The 21,679-nt window shown below is 36.2% G+C and overlaps 3 protein-coding genes across 3 annotated transcripts; 2 read left to right on the top strand and 1 right to left on the bottom strand.

The window, feature by feature from the left end:
• Positions 1–1,568, top strand: LOC112784863 (anthocyanidin 3-O-glucosyltransferase 5-like). The gene has a single exon (XM_025828197.3). It carries the CDS (start codon positions 1–3, stop codon positions 1,360–1,362), a length of 1,362 nt encoding a protein of 453 aa, XP_025683982.3. The 3' UTR covers positions 1,363–1,568.
• A 3,141-nt stretch (positions 1,569–4,709) lies between these two features.
• LOC112786647 (olee1-like protein) lies at positions 4,710–5,815 on the top strand. The gene is made up of 2 exons (XM_025830014.3): positions 4,710–4,950; positions 5,256–5,815. Exons 1-2 carry the CDS (start codon positions 4,797–4,799, stop codon positions 5,606–5,608), a joined length of 507 nt encoding a protein of 168 aa, XP_025685799.2. The 5' UTR covers positions 4,710–4,796; the 3' UTR covers positions 5,609–5,815.
• A 2,170-nt stretch (positions 5,816–7,985) lies between these two features.
• LOC112784961 (cyclic dof factor 4) lies at positions 7,986–9,699 on the bottom strand. The gene is made up of 2 exons (XM_025828349.3): positions 9,131–9,699; positions 7,986–8,467 (listed from the first exon to the last, which is right to left on the bottom strand). Exons 1-2 carry the CDS (start codon positions 9,600–9,602, stop codon positions 8,448–8,450), a joined length of 492 nt encoding a protein of 163 aa, XP_025684134.1. The 5' UTR covers positions 9,603–9,699; the 3' UTR covers positions 7,986–8,447.
• Between the last annotated feature and the right edge of the window lie 11,980 nt (positions 9,700–21,679).

Here is a 21,679-nt window from a genome sequence, read left to right as displayed (position 1 = left end):
ATGGGCAGCCATGGAACAGTAAGGCAGATGGTGATGATGAAACCACACATAGTCCTTCTCCCATGTCCGGCAATGGGTCACGTGACACCCATGCTGCAACTTGCCAACCGCCTCGTCCTCATGCACCACTGTCACGTGACCTTCCTCCACTTCACCGCCGAAGACGACCACCGTCCACATCACCTCATGAATCTCCCTTCTTCCGTCACCGTCCTCCCCCTCCCCCTGGTCGACATCTCCGCCCTCACCACCTGCGACACCCCGTTATTCTCCCGCCACTGCATCAGCGTGCGCGAAACCCTACTCCGCTCCCTCAAACCCACACTACTCCAACACCTCCAACAAACTCCACAAGCCTTCATCACCGATATGTTCTGCACCCAAGCCCTTGAAACCTGCGCCCAACTCGCCATCCCTTCTTACATACTCTTCACCACTTCCGCACTCTTCTTATCCTTCTCCTTGTTCTTTCGCGACAGCGCTGATAAACCCTCCGGCGAGTTTCTCCAACTCCCCGGCGGTTGCAAACCTCTCATCATCAGAACCGCTGATCTCCCCCTCAAGTACAATCTCGATGATGAATGGTACCGTTATCACATCAACAGGATGCCCAAGGCTTCTGGAATCTTGCTCAACACTTTCGAGGAGCTCGAACCGGAACCACTTCGAGCCATCGGAGAAAATAGTTTCTACAAAGAGATAGATACGCCACCGATTTTCCCGATCGGACCACTGGTGAAAGAAACCGAACCGGTTTGCGGAAGCAGAGAAGAATGTATTATGAATTGGCTTGATAAGCAGCCTTCGGGTTCTGTAGTGCTTGTGGCGTTTGGAAGCTTAGGGAGGTTGTGTGCAGAGCAGATCAGTGAGCTAGCGTGGGGACTGGAGCTGAGTCAGCAGCGGTTTCTATGGGTGGCGCGTGCTGAAGAAGAGAAGGATCTTCCCGAAGGGTTTGCTGAGAGGACACGTGGGACGGGGATGGTGGTGGATTCATGGGTCCCGCAGGTGAGGGTGTTAGGGCACGTGTCAACGGGGGCGTTCTTGTCGCACTGCGGGTGGAACTCGGTGATGGAGAGTGTGTGCAACGGGGTGCCATTGATTGCATGGCCACTTCACGCTGACCAGATGATGAATGCCACGATGATAGCTGAGGAGATTGGGGTGGCTATGAAGGTGAAGGTGTTTGGGAGGGAGGAGATAGGGAGAGTGGTGAGGGGTGTAATGGAGGGTGAAGAAGGGAAGACGGTGAAAGAGAGAGTCAAAGAGGTCAAAGAGAGTGCGTTAAAATCGTTGGCCAAAGGTGGGTCAAGTTATGAGACACTTGATTCTCTTATGCTTCAATGCCGGAAACAAATCACATGACACATTCAATATGATGCATCTATCGATTAAGGGAGTGTTTGTATTAGCATTTTAAAAACACAGCAAGTATGTTTAATTTTTTTTTACCATTAGAACTTTTTATATGGCTATTTTTTTCTTTTTCTGAACGCAAATATTATGCATCTATCGATTAAATCATCCTAGAAAAGTTTGAAACTATGTTACTCCGTCTACAAACAATAATAATCAGCAGATATAATAAGACAATTGAATTAACTTTGAGTTATTAAGACAGCAGTATTTCTGTTTCCAAATTTTATATCATTTGGCTGCATAATCAGCAAGCCCATTATAATGTCTAGCTAGAAATTATATGAGTTTCAGAAAAAAAGTATATAATAGAGCCAGGTAAAGTTTTGTGGATATTATTGTGTTTCAGAAGATGGAATTTAGACAAAGATGAAAAAATTAGATGGAGTGTGTTAGTACAATTACTATGTCTATCCTGGTTAATGGGTTACCATCCAAGTCGTTCAAAATGGAGAGAGGCCTAAGACAAAGAGATCTATTTTCTCCTCTTCTCTCTCCATCGGATGTTGGGGGAAGCCGTAAGCAATGTGAGCACTGCTCCGTTATTGATTTGGGAGAGATCATATTGAACTGTAACATCTTCAATTCGTAGATGATACTATTTTGTTTGCCCTCCGGAGACAGAGACAATTATGAATTACAAGAGACTGTTGCACTGTTTTGAGCTGATGTCGGGTCTGAACATTAATTTTGATAAGTCAAATTTGATCTCGGTCAATTGTAAGCAAGAGTGGGTGGAGCATGTGTGTCGCCTTCTGGAGTGCAAGCAAGTTGTCTTACCTATTAAGTATCTTGGGATCTCTTTAGAAGCGAATCCGCGATTGGTGAAAATTTGGAAACCGATCATATATAAGGTGGAAGAGAAGCTCAGCTTGTGGAAAGCGAAGATTCTAAACAAAACTGATAAGCTAGTTCTCATCAAATCGGTGTTGAATAGCCTACCCATCTATTACCTTAGCCTTTACAAGATGTCAAAGGCGGTCATTGACAAATTGATTGTATTACAGAGGAGGTTTATGTGGTGTAAGGAGGATGAAAACTATGGTATTCCTCTAGTGAAGTGGGAAGTGGTTCAGGCACCTAAAAAGGCGGGGGATTTGGGAGTTAGATATGCAGTGTTTAGGAATACAGCGCTTTTATTTAAGTGGTAGTGGCAATTTTTAAAGGAGGAATGTCCATTGTGGAAGAAGATTGTTTGTTCTCGTAACAATTTGAAGCCTAATGTAATGTTATCAAATCAACATATATCAGTCAAGGGTGGCCCGTGAAAAGACATCTGTCAATTGAATATAAAAGAGCAACGGGTGAAAGATAAAATTATTCATGGGTTGGTGATGGAAGTAGGGGATGAAAGAAAAACTATTTTTGGAAAGATAATTGGGTTCAAGGTAGTCCTCTGAAAGCGAGTTTTCCAAGATTTTTCTCTGCTTCAAACCAATAAGAATTTGTGATAAGGGGTTGTAGGTTTTGAAATGGGTTAGAGTGGATTTGGAATTTTCAGTAGATGAGAGAATTGTTTCAATGGGAGTTAGAACTTGTTCATCAACTTCATGAGAGGTTAAGGCCAGTGAAACTATCAATTGGTAGAGAAGATAATTTTGTTTGGAAATTTGATAATAAATATATTTTTTCTACTAATTCTTTGGTGCAGGTGTTGCAATCAGAAACTCTATCAGAAGAAATTACGAGCTACAGTTTCACAAGTGCAATTTGGAAAGGGTTGGTACCGCTGAGAATTGAGCTTTTTGGATTATTTATTCTAGTTGGTCAGGTGAATACTAAAGAGAGGTTGAGTAGATTAGGCGTCATTCATAAGAGCGACAATATATGTGTCCTATGTAAAAAAGAGATGGAATCTGTTCATCATCTGTTTCTTTGTTGTGAGTTTACTTGGCAGATGTGGTGCGCGTGGTTGAGGTGCTTTTATAGAGTTTGGGCTGTCCCAAAAACCATTAGAGATCTATTTGAGCATTGGACTAGCATGCTTAATAGAAAAGAGGAGTAGAAGGGGTGGCTGACTGAATTCTTTGCAGTGATTTGAAACATCTGGATAAAATGCAATGACAGAATTTTCTCCAATGAAAAAGCAGGTGTTGCGGTTATATAAAGAAAAATATTTTTGAGTTACAAGAAGTGGATTGGTATTGATCTTTTTGATTGTTGATGGCTATATCGGCAATGACAGGAGATTGATCACTTTTATATTTGGATTTTATTTTTGGTTTTTTTTAGTGTGCCTGTTTATCTGTTGCTCCACTTTATTGTGTTGAGCTTTCTTTGTTTAAAAAAAAAATATATGAATTACTATTGCAGTGAACAAATAAATGTTACCAAATCATTTATCACCTATATTTGTTTTTTATTATTAAATATATATTAATTAAATTTAGTTATCAAAATTAATTATCAATATAAAATATATATTATAATATAAATATATATTAAAAATAAATTAAATCACATATTATTTATACATAAATATATTAATAATTAATTTTAGTAATGTACGATAAATATATTAATAATTAATTTTAGTGATTAATTTTAGTAACGTACGAATAATATTTTTAATTTATTTTAGTATGTTTATATATTTCTTATATATATATATTCTTTTATTAAAATAATCAAATTTTTTATAGTGTGATATTATATAATTAAAAAATTGCAAAAAAGGATGCTAATAAAAAACATGGAAATACTAAAATACATTAATAGTGGCTCATCAGGTTAATATGGTATATATTCATGTAATACTATTTGTTTTTTCCTTTAATGAAATCATACTATCAAAGTAGAAATAATATCTAATGAATTCCTCTATCAATACTTAAAAAAATTATTTAAGAGTTTGTTTTAATTTATTTTAATTTTTCCGTGGAAATTTTTCGTGGTAATATAGTACTTTTTATTTTGTTTCATATATTTTAAATTTAATTCTTTGAAATAATTTATTCACAATTTAATACTCCAATGTTAAGGAAATAAAATTGAAAGTTAGTATTATACTCCTCAATAATCATAAGAATACGTATCATAAATCAAATATGTTTATAATCTGTAAAACTTTTAAAAATAATAATTCCAAAAAAGCTATTTGAAATTCAAAGAGCAGTGAAAAAGTTTAGTTACAGGAGCGAAGACACCAGTGTTATATATAGTAAAAAAACGTTAACTAAGAGAAGAAAAGAGTGAAGAGCGGGTCAAACAACATTTTTAGCCATGAATAAAAAGAAGACAGAAATAAGAAGCTAAATTTAGCATACATAGTTACGCTATAAAACGCAAGACTCATGCTTCCACAAAATGTGTCACCTCTGAATAATCAAATCATTCTCTTCACCCAACACAAAAGCAAAACAAAACAAAAGTTGCAATTCACAATGGAGAAGCACAGCGTGATCCTTATCTCCTTCTTTTGCTTCTTATCACTTTTCGGTTCTGCTTATTCTAATGAACGCTTCTATATTGAGGGCAAAGTATACTGTGACACATGCCGCCTCCAGTTCATCACCAAGCTCTCCGAGTTCCTTGAAGGTACATGTTTCATTTCTTCCATTCCACTTTTATATATATTCCATTATTTTTATGTAATTTTTGTTACTTAGATTATTTTTTTAGTTAATAATAGATTTATTATTGTAATTATTTTCTAGTGAGAGTAGATAGTATAAAAGAATTTTTTATTCTTTTTAACAATAAAAAAAACTTATTTTTTCCTCTCTTAGTTCATCTTGATTTATCAAACTATCAATGTCACAGCTTGAACAATTTAGGACATGAGATTTTCTTCGGTTTTAACAAATTTTTTGTGATTGTGATTATATTTTATTATAATGAAGGCGCAACGGTGAGAGTTGAATGCAAGGAACAAGAGGGAGGCAGCGTTACTTTCAGCAAAGAGGCAGTGACTGACTCTAGCGGAATCTATAAACTGGAGGTGGACGGTGACCACGAAGATGAGTTATGCGCCGTGAAGCTGGTGAAGAGCCCAAGGAGCGATTGCTCAGAAGTTGACTCAGAGTTGCACCTTGACCAATCTGCAAGGATCAGCATCACCAACAACAATGGAATCGTTTCCCCTTACCGCCAGGCCAACCCTCTCGGTTTTCTCAAGAAGGAACGTCTTCCTGATTGTGCTAAGATCCTCAAGGAGCTTGGAATTCGTGAAGATGGTACCCCCAAGAATGATTAAGCATCACACTTTAATTTGATACCCCCCTTCTCGCACTTCTTGACTTTAATAAATGACGAGGGGCTTTTTTCTTTCATTCTTTCCTTTTATTAGAATCACACCAACTGTAACGATATAATATAAGGTTTTGTGTCACCGGGGTATGTAAGTTTTTTCTTTTTCTTCTTATACTTCAAGTCTCTGAATTAATAAATCTTTTATTTATAATGTTCAGTGTCTGCTGTTCTCAGCTTAATTAAAGCCGAGCCATGTTTAATGTTTTCATTTAATTTATCTTGTTAGTTTGAAGCTTTGATAATTAGAATATTCTAATGCCCTCCGTCATATTCGAAGTGATGACAAAACTTAAAAGAAAATACATATATATGTTTGCAATCATCAATATCACTTTTGGTGGACTCGCAATAATAATTTGAGTATGTCTTACATAATAATATATGTTCAATTTCAAACTATTTAATGAGATTACTAATGATCTTCCGCTCTTAATTAATACAGGGAATCGCTTATATTTTATGTGCGACATACAAGTGTATAAGTGTAATTGGAGAATAAACCGTAGTGTATAAGTGTAATTGGAGAATAAACCGTAGTTGAAAATTTAAAATAAAAAATTTCCATCACAGCTATATATGTATGAAGTGTGTATATAAGGCTTAAATTTGGAATATTTGTTAATTGCAATAATATATTTGAACAAATTAGTTCCTAAAAGATTATCCATTTTTTAAATTGCTCTCTAAAAGATTTTTTTAATCAAATTTATCTTTTAAAGATTTTAAATTAGTCATGTTAGTTCTTTTGTAATGTTGTTTGTTGATGGTATCAAAATTTGCTAATAGAATATGTTAAGTGACATTCCAACATACACATGTGAGTTTTATTTGATTATTAACATGATTAATTTATGAAATTAGATCAAATCAACCCCAAATTAAAGGATTCTAATATCTCAAGTTCTCTCCTCAATTAGATTTTGATTTGATATAATTTCATAGACTAATTCTAATTCTGTTAATAGTCAATTATGACTTCTAGATGTATGTTGGGGTGTCACTTAAAGTGTTACATTAACAAATTTTGACACTATCAACAAACAAAGTGACGAAAAGACTAAAATGACTATTTTAAAATCTTTAAAAGACGAATTTAATTAAAAAAATCTTTCGAAGACTAATTTAAAGAATAAGTCATCTTTAAAGGACTAATTTAACCATTTACTCATTTAAAAATATTCTTAATTATTTGATAACAACCTCACTTTACACTTCGCTTAAGAGAAGACCGGTAGCACATTGTATAAATATTCCATTGGCTCCTCATACTTTCCCTTTTGATATTTACCCTACTCTTAACATTGCCAAAGTTTAACTTTAACAAAAGCTTGACTGTATTCATGGTTCAACATAAAGCCATCATTAATCTAGCCACTGATTTACTAAACCCGAAATATTTAAGTATATATTATATATTTTTTTCATGTAAAAACTTTAACATTTTCTTTTTTTTGAAAGAAAAAGGGAGCTCAAGACATTTAGTGGAGCATACAAGAACCAAAAATACAATTTTGTAACTCCTATGTTATTTTTGTCATAGCCATCAATAACATGGGTTACTTTTTGCACCACTTTCTAAAATAATAAAACGTCTTAGCAACACAATCTACCACTGCCGCTGTCTTATTCTAAAAAATCACCTCATTCCTATATAACTAGATGTTCCATATAACTGAGAAGAAACTCACTAGCCATGTTTTCTACACATCTCTTTTTAAATTTATCGTCTTTCATCTCTCAAAATTTTCTTTTATGAAACCTGGGCAGCTCCAAGCAAGACTCACATGACTTATCCATGCGCACCACACCTGCCAAGCAAATTCACACGTAACAAATAAATGTTGTATAATTTTAATTTTTTTACTACACATAACACAGATGTTATCACTTTGTTCAATAATACCTAATCTGCTCAAGCGATCCTTTGTATTCCTTTGTATTCATTTTCTTGTTAAGTAGTATAGAAGATTTTCACTCTTAATCTTCGTCATTGAAGTTAGATCACAAAATTGATCAATAGTATGTAAGGGTTTACTTTTGAGGCATAAAATCTCTGTATGAGATAATAATCTATTATTTTGTATTTTTAGCGATTCATTTGAAATTTCAATTAACTATATGTTGTTTATTTTGATGACTTTTGAGATACTTATTAGTAATGACATGACTATAATTTATTAGATCCATGTGTAAACAAAACTTTACCCTAATATAGAGTGTATCTTAAAAGACAATTTAAAATAAAAATAGAAATAAAAAAATTGTCGCCATATGGCGATTGCGACACAAAGAAAAAGAAGGTATCAGACAGAGAACATATCTAGATGCAACAATCTTTTATTATTATTAAATAAAGTAGAGAAAGAAAAAGGGAAGGAATAATTAAGTTAAATTTCAAGTTGCACTCAAATTTCCGTGTTCTAATGTTTACTTTTTCTTGGTCACCATTGACCATTTCATGTGTTCTACAGATACATCAACTCTAACAACTACTAATAGATCAAGTAATAATAATCTCCTACATGAATTTATCCATTCACGCCTTCAAATTCTCTATGTGAACTTGACCTTTCTATTAATAAGGCTTATATATATAGCTTGGCTCAGCTTGAAAAAGATGAACATGGATTGATTTTTGCCATGGCATTATATATTTTTCTTGGCGTTCACATAAGCAAACTAACTAAGCCTCTAGTAGCTTGTTCATATGTGTATATATGTTTTAAATTATTCCAAGTTGTGCTTTCGTAGAAGATGCATAATATAACGAAGAATGAGGGGGTTCATTGACCTTGATGCGGAGCTGCACAAACAAACAATTCTGTTAATAAGATATTTTGGATTACGTGTTTTGTATGTACAAATATATGCTAACATGTAATATTTATTTAATAATTATCCATTATAAAAAAATAATCCAATTATTGGTGGTTGGGCAGGCAGTATAGTTCACATCTCTTAGGTTTGTCTGTTCATCATCACATATTCACATCCACATCCCGCAGGCACACAAGTTTTATTTTTTGTTCTCTTCCCTTTATTCTCCTATCAAAATTACTCCATCATTATTGTTTTCTGCTTTTTCTTTTAATTCTCTTTAATTTTCTATTCTTAATAAAAAGATTAAACACAGTAATTAAGACAACTAATCAAGCAAAGAATTTAATTATAAAAAATGCTATATATATATATATATATTTTTTAAATATGTATTTTATATAAATAATTAATTTTTAGGATATGATAAGTATATAATATGAGCGAATTAGTTATAGCTCAAATGGCATAGTCTCTCCATACTCAATTAAGAGGTTGCAGGTTCGAGTCTCTTATCTTTGTTAAAATATATATATATATATATATATATATATATATATATATATATATATATATATATATATAATATGAGAAAATTAAAGGAGAGAAATATATATGATTTCAATAAACAAAAACAATAATTAAGCACCTGAGGCGGACCTCCGGCGCTTGGCCGGAAAAAGCTGCCGGAAATCACCGTGAGGGACGGCAACATCATCCCACTTATCCAAAATCAACCCTTCCTCCAACCCAAACTTGTGGACATCATCGGAAGTTTCATCGTATAAGCAAGCACCATCGGAAACGGCGCCGCGGCACGGCAGCTTGTTGGCCTTACGGCGACCGGCACCAACGGGGACGTTTCGGAGAGCACCGCCGGCGGTCCAGTACCTCTGGCATCCCTTGCAGAAGTGCCTTGGTTGGTTAACGTTGTAATTGTTGAAGTAACAGAACTTGGTTTCCATGCTCTTGCACCTTGGACACGCTATGATCTTATCTGGCTTCTTCTCCACCGTTTGATCTTCTTCTTTCTTATTTCCCTCCTTTGAATCTCCACCGTCCAATGTGATCGTTGCTCCGAAGAGCTTGATCCCTTGATGATTTTCTTGCACTTGGGCCATTTAATTTCATAGAGAGAAAAAGATCGAAAGAGAGAGAGAAAGGCAAGTTATACTTAATGGAGAAGTTTTTTGTTAGGGGTTGAGGGGCAAATATCATGGCAAGTGCTTTATATAGAAAGAAAGGGATATAAAGCGAAAAGTGCTTATTGGTTAGTACAATCATAAACCTTAGCTTCACTTAAAATCCATGTGGTACACGCCAAAAACTATACCCTATATTGTGCTTTATCAAAACTTTTTCTTTCTTTTTTTTTTTTTCCAAATAACATGCATTTAATTTATTTAACATATAGTGGGGAAAAATGAGTTTTAGAAGTAGTAAAATTATGTTATTAATATTTAATTTTAATGAATTGAATATCCAATCTAAGTAGGGGTGAGTTTAGGTCTTAGAAAAACTTGGAAAAAAATTTGAGAAAAGAGAAAAGTGGAAGGGCGGTTGAGACTTGAAGATATAGAGTATATAAGTATAGGAAGATTTTTAAGTATACTGTCATAGTGGTGTATCAGTAATTTTTAACCGTTGATCTTAATTATATATATTATATATATTTTTAATAATTAAGATCAACAATTAAAAATTACTGGTACACCGATATAATGGTATACTTAAAAATTTCCATAAGTATATAACTATATATAGTAGAAAAAGTGAAAAACTAAACCCAACTAATGAGTATTTTTCTTTTTCTTTTTCTTTTTCTTCCTTTTATTTACTGGTGACAGTCTACGTGATGATCATGCAGTGCCAAAATGTCTAGAAAGCGGGCCCAATCCAGATGGGTCGCTTGCAAACTGCAAAGTGTCAAAAGTGGTAGAAAGGGAATGCATGTACTTTATCAATAATACATATTTAATATTTTTGTTTTATTATAAAGGAAAAGAAGCAGCAAAAAGAAGCTTGTTCTTGTGAAATTCTACTTGTATTCTATATACTTTCAAAATCAAAGCAAAGTGGCTCAAAAAATGAAATATCGTATAAGCTAAAAAGTGTTGCCTTTTTCTAGCTATTTCCTATTAGTACTTTTCAAAAATAAAAAACAAGACTAAAGGCATGTCGTCGCGTGTGTGTAACTGTGTGTCTATATATTATATTTATAAAGCATGCATGTATCATGTCAATAGCTTAATACAATGGGCATAGCTTAGGTTCGAATGGAAAAATGTATCGTTGAAGCTGTGAAAAAATTGGTGTTCGATGGAAACAATAAAGGAATTAATTAAAAATATGCTCATATATAGAAATAAAATTTTGAAAGACTACTGATTGGTCCTTTCGTTCAATAAGTCATCATCATGTGAGAATTATAGATGATTGTTAGAACTTGGTCTAGAGATTTTTGAGATGCCCAAGCTGTTGATTAACCCAAAACCCTTTCCTTTCTGAGAACTATCTTATCTATTCAGCTTAGAAAGTGAAGAAAATGTAAAGTAAGAAAACGAGCAGCATCATCATACTAGTAAAACTAGAGAGAAATATTTAGGATGGAGAATATTGGTTAGGCTGAGTTAGGACTACTCAATCTATCATATAAGTAATTATTTTACATTTTTATAGTCAATTAAATTTTAATTTAGTCACTAAGTGTGAGAAGATATATTTTGTTTAGAGATAATATATATGGGTAAAGTACTAAATTGGACCTAGGTTTGGGCGTAATCCTGTTTTGGTCTTTAAGGTTTAAAGTGTTCTATTTGAATCCAAAAAAGTTTCATTTAGCATCAATTTAGTCCCACAGTGAGGTCAAAATTAAATAATTAACAAAATGTCCTACATAACAACAATTCAAGAACAAAATCGATAATCTGGAGAACAAGTACAAGCTCCAGAGGCACAAAATCAACCATTGATGCATTAATACATTTATTTATCATTTTCTTTAGTTTTATAGAAAATATTTTATTTATATTATAAAAAAATAATAAATAAATGTATTGATGTATCAATGGTTGATTTTATGCCTCTGGAGCTTGTACTTGTTCTCCAAATTATCGATTTTGTTCTTGTACTATTGTTATGTAGGACATTTTGTTAATTATTTAATTTTGACCTTACTGTGGGACTAAATTGATGCTAAATGAAACTTTTTTGGATTCAAATAGAACACTTTAAACCTTAAGGACTAAAACAGAATTACGCCCAAACCTAAGGACCAATTTAGTACTTTACCCTAATATATATTGATAGCTAGTGATCTCTTTAAGTTTGGACAATTGTCTCTTTTTTAATAATCTATCTTTGGGATTTAGGTTTAGACCTATTTAGTGTTGATGATCCTCATACTTTTGCTTTTCATGTATATACATACATATATTGACTTGATGTTCATATAATTTTTATAAGGGTAAGATATATTTTTTGTCCTTAAAGTTTGATAAAAGTTTTAAAAATACTCTTAAGTTTTATTTTATTTTAATTTTGTCCCAAAAATTTTTGATTTGCATTAAATATACTCCTAACGGCTAATTTTTCAAAAAATTTAAGACTAATTCAACAACAATTTCATAAGAACAACTCTCAACACAAATAAATCAAGCATAATTTTTATGCATTATTGTTAAATTGGTCTTAAATTTTTTAAAAATTTAGCCGTCGAAAGTATATTTGATGCAAATTGAAAATTTTTGGGACAAAATTGAAATAAAATAAAACTTAGGGTATTTTTAAAACTTTTACCAAACGTCAGGAACAAAAAATATACTTCACCCTTTTTACAATAAAGAATGAATTTTAATAAATGTTACTTAATGTTCAATATGATTGGTGTTAGAGTTTAAGTTGTTGGATGAGAATGAAGAAAAATGAAACTTTAGAATAATTTTACTGATGAGAAATGATGTTTGTACTTTTTTTTATATTTTTTCTTTTTATTAATTATTTTTAATATAAAAATAAAATATATAAAAAATTAAAAACACATTACATAAAAGTGGTGCAATAACATTGCTTTTGTTGATACTTGACTTGCTACGTTGCAATGAAATAGAGATATTGTTGATGGATCACTCCTCACTCAAGTGAGCTGGAAGAAATAAGAATACCTACAAATAAGCGATATACAATTGACTTTTTTCAGTTTTTGAAAAGGTTGAGAAGAGTACGAGGGTGGGTAATATTACAATTCAATAATATTACTATTCTATTATTATTATAATTTAATTTGCATGCTCCAAAATCCTAATGGCATTTGGTTTTTGCACTATTACTTTTGCACCAAAGCCAACTTTTCAGGGTTTGGATGGATTTGTTGCTTCCCTTTCCATCAAATAAATATTTAGGATGTGGGTCTACTTACCTTTTGGTACGCAACACTTTAATTTAATATTTTCTTCTGCCGTTTCTTTACTAATGGAATCTTTATATTATTAATTCACAATTGATCTCGTTTCCAACTCATTTCTCTGTTTTATAATCCTGACAAAGAACCACCAACTTGCTTTCTTTTCTTTTATTTTTTAAAAACACGTACTTTTTCTTTAGGGACACTTTCAAAGTTTCTATATATGCCTTAAGAAAAAATAAGAAAGAATATGCCTTCAATTTCTAAACCGACCGGTTTTAGAATAAGATAAGTGACCATTTTTATTTTATAATAATCCACTTCAAATCAGATGTATCTTTCAATTCAATTTTTTTTTCTATTTTTCATTTTATATCATCATATTCCTTGGCTTAAGGGGGGAGATTTTAATTTGTATTATCCGATTTATTTAGATAAGGGAATCTTTTAAAAAGGTCTCTCATATCATATTTTAATTTGTTTAACTTTAATCACAATCCTACTTGGGTAAGTGGCTTTATCACGACATATATTTATTCAATTTACCACTTCTCCGACCCAATGTTTTTCATACATAGAACAGTATCAATTATTAGAAGTATAACCTTGTTCACATATATATAGGAAACGTTATGCCTATATAATTATATATACGTGCCTAACCAATGCCTATGAGCCTATCAATGTATTTTATCCACGAACATTAAATCCTCTAAGGTCAAATTCATCATAAAAAAGTTTAGATAATACATAGACAACCATAATAACATTTTCAATTTCATACTGCAGGAATATTATTCGAGGCTTTTACCATTTTGCCCTTTCGGCTTTCTATTATTTGAACATAGTAAAAGAGCATCGCCAACAATAGAATAAAATAAAATAAAAAATTGTCTAAAAACCTCCTCAATATATATATATAAAGTGTAATTTACCAAGATAATTTTAAGTTTTTCAGAACAAAAAAAGGTTTGGCAGAGCAAATTAACAAGTTGACGTGTTGGTTGCAGTGACGTTGGGTTTAGGGAATCAAATTAAATAAAAAACTGGAGAGTAGATTAGTGATATTTGGCTAATTTTTTAAAAATAAAAAAGGTTTGTGTTTTGGGGATTACCTGAAATCGGATGATGAATGGGCTTGTTTGTGAGGCCCAAGTGTACGAGGAAGGAGGCCTCCGACTTGTCCTATGTTAGGGAGCTACCGTCTGAGTTGTGTGTTTGAATGGATGGGAGGTGGTACCTGCAAGACACTTCGAAGCCTAAGTTAGCAAGGGGTTAAGCAGGTTTAAGTGTATTGGAACTTAGATATACCTGAGTGCGTCAGGGTATTTATAGGAGATGAGTCAATAACCACCGTTGACATAGTTCCACTTCTGATGGTGGATAATTATGCCTTTATTTTAGGGTTGTTGGGATCTCTCTTCCAGAAGTAGGAGAGAAATTTACGGAGGCAGTTATTCACTTAGATAAGTGTTAAGTGTCCGCTGGCGTTGACCCCGATCTCTTTGTGGAGGTCGGATAGGCGGTGGAGGCCAATATTCTAGATTGGGCCTTCTAGCTTAATTTGGGTCTGGCTTATCATTTGGGTTAGGATATGAACAGTGTCCCTACTCGAGTCTGATCTCTTTAATAGGAGTCGGATTCGAGTATTGGCAGAGCTTGGGACTGCCTAGGTCGTTATCCTCTTTCCGAATTGAGAAATCAACTTGATTTCGATTTAAAAAACCGACGTGATTTCAAATTCTCAATTGTCGCGTCTTATTAACCGTCGCGTCCTTTTGGCTTTTCGCATTTACACGTGGAGGGCAGTTACATTGGTAACGACGCGTTCTTTTGATGATTGTGCTGTTTTACAATTATGCTCTAGTATCTTATAAATACTTTTCCTCTCTTTCTCTTTCTTCTTTTCGAATTTTCCCTTCGTACTTTCTTCCTTGTTCGAAAGATCTTCGCGCTTTGGTACTTGCCGTCTCCGTTCCTGGATTTTTCAGCACTTTTGGCATCTCTTTCATTCTTGCTGTCAGTTCTTTTTCTCCAAGAAAGGTTAATTTCTCATTACTTTCGCTCTTTATTGGCTTCGTTGTTTTTATTAAGTGTACTGAATAATCGAGGAAGATGTTCTAAGTAGGTTTTATGGCGCTTTCATTATTTGCTGTAGGAAACTTTGGATTTTTCTGTTTTTCTTTACAAAAATCGTTTCCTTTGATGTGGTTGATTGTTTTGTTTGAGAAGGAATTGTCTTGTTTCAAACCTGTTTTTGATGGTTGCTTTTTCTTTGTGTAATGTAGGTATATCTTCTTGTCTGAAAATGTCTTCCTGAATTACGGAGGCTCTGCTAAAATGGGTAGATTCCTCTGTCTTGTCTGAACACCCCATCGTTGATAGTGTTTTTGTAACCGAACTTCGTAAGCACCATAAGATCTGCAGTTCTGATGTCGATGAGGCAAAGTATGAATTAGTGGCCCCAGACCCAGAGGAACGGGTTTGCTGTGGGAGAATGAACGATTCTGATCCCTACTTCTTTTTTGTGTACGACTGTCTGTTCACCCGTTTAGGGGTTACTTTTCCCTTTTCCGACTTTGAGATGGAGGTGTTATCCCACTGTGGGGTAGCTCCTTCCCAGATTCACCCCAATTCCTGGGGTTTCCTCAAAATTTACTAGCTTGTCAGCCATGCACTTGATTTTCCGATTTTTTTAAAGACCTTTTTCTATCTTTTTCATTTAACAAAGCCTTTTAGCACTAAGAATAAGTAGGAGTGGGTTTCCTTCCAAACTATACAAGGCCGGAAGGTTTTTTCCATTTTTGATGAGTCTTTCCATGACTTCAAAAATTTCTTTTTTAAAGGTCAAGCCATTAAAGGCCATCACCCCTTTTTTCTAAACGAAAATAATGAGCCCCGATTTTCTCTGTACTGGGTCGAGACTTCCCCTGTAGAGAAATATGGCCTGGTAGATTTGGACAAGGTAGAAAAGGCTGTGGCAGAGTTTTTTTGAGAGGCTTGGGGACGAACTCCAAACCTAGACACCAAGAAATTTCTTCTTTGATTTTGTAGGCAACTTTTCTTACTTCCGACTTATGTATTGATCATTTTTACTTCCTTTTTTAGAAAAAAATGAAGAGTGGGTCGAAAGCTTACTTAAAGGTGTAGGAGGCCAAGAAGAATGCTCGTGCCCGAGCTGCTGCACAAGAGGTCGGGACCTCTGCCACTCCTCCTTCTCAAAGTTCGGGTTTGGGGACTTCTTCTCAGCCAATTTTGGTAAATCCAATTCCTACTCCACCTCTTCCTCCTCCTGCTCTATCCCCCCAATTGTTTCTTCCTCAGAACCCGAAAAGAAAAAACGTAAGATCTCGAAAGCCGGTGCCTCTAACGTCCGGGACACTAGTTTTGACGGAGTAAAGTTTTCTCGGAAGCACATCCTTCCACATAGTCAAATTGCTATGGATGATGCTGCTATCCACAATCATCTTCAGATTTTAATCCGAGGAGGAATTCAGACTGTCGGGGTTTGTACCTCTCTTCTTGATATATTGGAAAAAAATCCCTTTGAGTGCTACCCAGCTTTCTTTGGAGAACCTCCAAGGGCGGCTGGCCAAGTATCAAGAAGATGAGAAAAGACTGCAGGAGGAGGAGAATGCTCGGCTGAAGGAAGAACTCTCCCAAACCTAGGAAATAGAGAAACAACTAATGGGTTCCTGTGCAATGGCTGAGAGTTTGAAGGAGAAGGCTGAGCAAAACTATGTCCACATCTTTTCGGCCAATCTTGATTTGAAAAAGGAGGTGGAGCAGCTTCGGGAGGGTTACCAGGATTTGGAGGATTCCATTGTTGAGGGTACTGAAGAGGTGTTCAGGGTGTTGAAGCAACAGGTCGGAGTCATTGCTCCCGACTTGGACCTGTCACCTCTTCATCCCGATAAGGTTGTCATCAATGGAGAGAGAGTTTTTCCTCCTCGTCCTGAGACTGATTCCAAGCTGAAGACAACAGGGCAGCGCATAATCGAATCCCCTTCTCAGAAAGTTGGTCCTGCCGAGGGGCTACAGCCGAGATCTTCAGCCTATCCCGTTGCAGCTCCGACTTCTGGCGCCGAAGAGATTTCTCTTACCCCTCCGACTTCCACAGCTGAGCTGACCTCCTCTCCTACTGACGATTCGAACCCTCTGATTGGCCTTATTTGATATCTTATTAAGGCCCGATTTGTGGGACCTCTTTATGAACAATTTTTTATATTTTTTTGTATATTTTGTGGATGGCTACTGACATTTGATCCTTTTTAATAGGATCTTTGAACAACAATTGTTGTTTTTCTAGTCCTTTTTGGATAGGACCCTTAACTAAGTAGTTGTTTATTATCCGTGTGATGACGTTTCTTTTTTGCTGTTTGATGAAACTTTTTGTTTGAAGGATCTTTATTTCACCAGGTTTTTTTGTAAAAAATCCTTTTGCATTTCGCAAAGCTTTTGAAAAAACTTGTATCAGCTAATTTTTATATTAGATAATTTCGCTTACTATCTAATAAGGCTTTTAAGAAGACTTTTTGTCAAGTAATCTTTATTTTGGTGAGGTTTTCGTGAGAACACCTCTACCTTCAATCCTTCCAGGGACTTTCGCATTTCTCGCTTTTCATTACTTTGTTCGCCTACGTTCAACTTCGCTTTGCTTATTGAATCGTTTTCATAACTTAGGTTATTCTTGCGATGCATTTCGGTCTGCTCGGGCCAAGTTGTTATCTATCTTATTTTCGAGCTGTTATGATCGTCTTTTATAATCTCTTTACACCGACTTGTACCTCGTCACTTTATCTTGCCGACCATATAGGTCGGGCAATGATTTTTGCGCTTTTTCGAGCTTAAGTCGGTGTATCGTAGTAACGGTAAATGAAAATTCTAAAGAAAAAGATAATAAAGGGAGAGATATTATTGTTCATGAAATGTGGCTTTACAATGATGCTTTTGCTACTAAGGGAATGAATTTCATGCCCCTAGTCCTCGCTTTGATGCCTCATTAAAACCCCCTCCAGGAAAACCCTCTTCGGGAAAAAAACCATGAAGTTGGAAAAAAGAGTACATCAGGGAGCGAGGTTCGCTTCTAGCTGTAATATCTCTTCATATTGCAAGCGTGCCACGACCTTGGAAGCTCGGAGCCTCCTAGGTCGGACACTTTATAGTAGCCCTTTCCCAAGACCTCAACTATCTTATATGGTCCCTTCCAGTTTGCAACAAGTTTTCTTTCTCCTGACTTGCTCACCCCGATGTCCTTACGGATGAGAACTAAGTCGTCTGAGGCGAAACTTCTTCAAATGACTCTTTAGTTGTACCTTGTTACCATCCTTTGTTTTAATGCTACTTCTCTTATCCGGGCTTGTTCTCTGATTTCTGGGAGTAATTCGAGTTCTTCTTTGTGGGCCCGAACGTTTCCGACCTCATCATAGAATATCACCCTTGGACTTTGCTCATTGACCTCAACAGGGATCATGGATTTTATGCCATAATCAAGTCGGAAAGGTGTCTCACCAGTGGTCGAGTGAGGTGTAGTTCGGTAAGCCCATAACACTTGAGGGAGTTCTTCCGCCCATTCCCCCTTTACTTCTTGAAGCCTCTTCTTTAATCCTGCCAATATCACTTTATTGGTTGCCTTAGCTTATCCATTCGCCTGGGGATGTTCTACCGAGGTTAATTGATGCTTGATCTTCATGCTAGATACCAGGTTTCTGAATGTGGAATCTATAAACTGGGTGCCATTATCCGTGGTGATAGAGTGGGGAACCCCGAACCGGGTAATTATGTTCTTGTAGAGGAACTTCCGACTTCTCTGCGCTGTTATAGTGGCAAGTGGCTCTACTTCTATCCACTTAGTGAAGTAATCTACTCCTACAATCAGGTATTCGACCTAACCTGGTGCTTGGGAAAATGGTCTGAGTAGGTCCAATCCCCATTTTGCAAATGGCCATGGAGAGGTTACACTAATGAGCTCTTTGGGGGGAGCGAAGTGGAAGTTTTCATGTATTTGGCAAGGCTGACACTTTTTAACGAAGTCGGTAGTGTTTTTTTGCAAAGTCGGCTAAAAGAACCCGACTCGTATCACCTTTCTGGCTAAGGACCTTCCTCCGAGGTGATTTCCACAAATCCCATTATGTACCTCTTCCAGGACTTCTTCTGTCTTAGAGGTCGGGACGCACTTCAGCAGTGATGTAGATATCCCCCTTCTATAAAGGACATTCCGTACCAGAGTATAGTTCTTGCTTCCCTTCTGATTTTTTGGTTCTTATTTTGCTCCTTGGGAAGGATGTCGAATTTCAGATATTCGACTAAGGGAGTCATCCATCCGAGGTCCAAGCTAGAGATAGACAAGACGTCTGGCTTGCTATCCGTCTTTATGACTGAGGGCTCCTGGAGAGTTTCTTGTATCAGAATGCTATTATTTTCCCCCAACTTGGTACTTACTAGCTTGGAAATAGCATCGGCTCTACTGTTGAGTTCCCTTGTTATGTGTCTTACTTCAGTTTCAAGGAACTGCCTGAGATGATCAAGTGTTTATTTCAGGTACCTTTTCATGTTGGGATCTTTTCCCTAGTACTCTCCGTTAATTTGAGAAATTACTACTTGAGAGTCGCTGAATATTATCACCTTGGAAGCACCGACCTCTTTGGCAAGTTTTAGCCTACGATCAGAGCCTCATATTCAGCCTGGTTATTGGAGGCAGAGAACTCGAATTTCAAGGATACTTCTATTTGGGTTACCTCTTGATTGACCAGTATTATACCAGTTCCAGTCCCAACCTTATTGGAGGACCCGTCTACATATATCTCCCAGGTTGTGGAGGCCTCCTCTTGGTCGCCTGCATATTCTGCTATGAAGTCAGTGAGGCACTGAGCTTTGATTGCTGTCCGAGTTTCATACTTCAAATCGAACTTGGATAGTTCTATAGCCCATTGAACCGTTATGCCCACAATATCTGTTTTCCGAAGGATTTGCTTTATGGGCAGGTTCGTCCGAACTCTTATGGTGTGAGTTTGAAAATAAGGCTGAAGCCTTCTAGATGCTACGGTTAAGGCATATGCAAACTTTTCAAGTTTTTGATACTTTAATTCCAGACCTTGTAGCGCCTTGCTAGTGAAGTAGATGGAATGTTGTCCGACCTCATCTTCTCGTATTAATGCTGATGCCACAGCCTTTTCAGCGACAGCTAGATATAATATGAGTTCTTCTCCTGCTTTTGGCCGGGTGAGGATGGGAGGTTGGCTTAGAGACTTTTTGAACTCCTGAAAAGCCTCTTCACATTCAGGAGTCCATTCGAACTGACATCCTTTTTTAATTAGTGAGAAAAGTGGTAGGGATCTCAGTGATGATACCGCCAGCTGGATAGTGTCGCAAGTCATCCATTCAGCTGCTGGACTTCTTTCAAATAGGTCGGACTCTTCATTTCTAGGATTGCTTCACACTTGTCGGGGTTGGCTTCAATACCTCTTTGTGTTAGCATGAATCCTAGGAATTTTTCGGCTTCCACTGCAAAGGTACACTTAGTGAAATTTAACCTCATCCCATGCCCTTTTATGGTGTTGAAGACTTGTGAGAGGTCAGTCAGGGGGTTAGCCTCATCCTTGGTCTTTACCAGCATGTCATCTACGTATACCTCCATTAAGTTTCCAAGGTGGGATGAGAACACCTTATTCATCATCCTTTGATATATGGCCATTGCATTTTTTAGTCCAAATGGCATGACCACGTAGCAATAATTTGCTCTAGGCGTGATGAAGGATGTTTTCTCTTGATCCGACTTGTACATCGGGATTTGATTATATCCCGAGTAGGTATCCATAAATGACAAATATTGATAACCCGAGCTGGAATCTACTAGGGCATCAATATTAGGTAGAGGATATGGGTCCTTTGGACATACTTTGTTGAGGTCAGTGTAATCGACGCACATCCTCCACTTGCCATTCTGTTTTTTTAGCAACACTACATTTGACAGTCAGGCCGGATACTTGACTTCTCTGATGAATCTGGCTTCTAGCAGGGCTTGTACTTGTTCTTCGACCACTTGAGCTCGTTCTGGCCCGAGCTTCCGTCTCCTTTGCTGAACAGGTCAGGATTCTGGGTAGACAGCCAATCTGTGTGACATAAGCATGGGATCTATCCTAGGCATGTCGGAGGCTTTCCAGGCAAAAAAGTTAGATTTTTTTTGTAGGAGCTTTATGAGTTCTTGCTTCAGTTTTGCCCCTACATTGGCTCCTATGCTGGTGTTTTTTCCAACCTCCTGTCCGATCTGGATTTCTTCCGTCTTTCTTCTGGGCTGTGGTCGTAACTCTTCTCTCGCTCAGACTCCTCCGAGCTCCACTGCATTGACTTCCTTTTCCATTTCTCTTAGGTTCAGGCATTCATTATAACACTTCCTTGCCAATTTCTAATCTCCTTTTATGGTAGCAATCCCCTCTGGTGTTGGAAAGTTCATCAAAGATGAGGGGTTGAAACCACCGCTCCCAGCCGATTTAATGTAGTCCGACCTATCAGGGCATTATAAGTGGAGGCTACATCAACAATAATGAAGTCGATGCTTCAGGTCTTAGATTTCAACCCCTTCCAAAAGTTGTGTGTAGGGAGATGAAGCCTAATGGTGTGATAGGAGCGTCTCCTAACCCAAAGAGTGTATCCGGGTAGGCTTTTAGCTTATTTTCGTCCAGCCCCAACTTATCAAATGCTGGCTTGAATAATATGTCGACTGAACTCCCTTGATCTACCAGAGTTTCGTGTAAGTGGGCATTAGCGAGGATCATGGTGATTACTACCGGGTCGTCA

This window comes from Arachis hypogaea, chromosome 20, assembly GCF_003086295.3.
Source record: "Arachis hypogaea cultivar Tifrunner chromosome 20, arahy.Tifrunner.gnm2.J5K5, whole genome shotgun sequence".
NCBI classification, from domain to species: Eukaryota; Viridiplantae; Streptophyta; class Magnoliopsida; order Fabales; family Fabaceae; genus Arachis; species Arachis hypogaea.
This window is presented reverse-complemented; position numbering and strand designations above follow the sequence as displayed.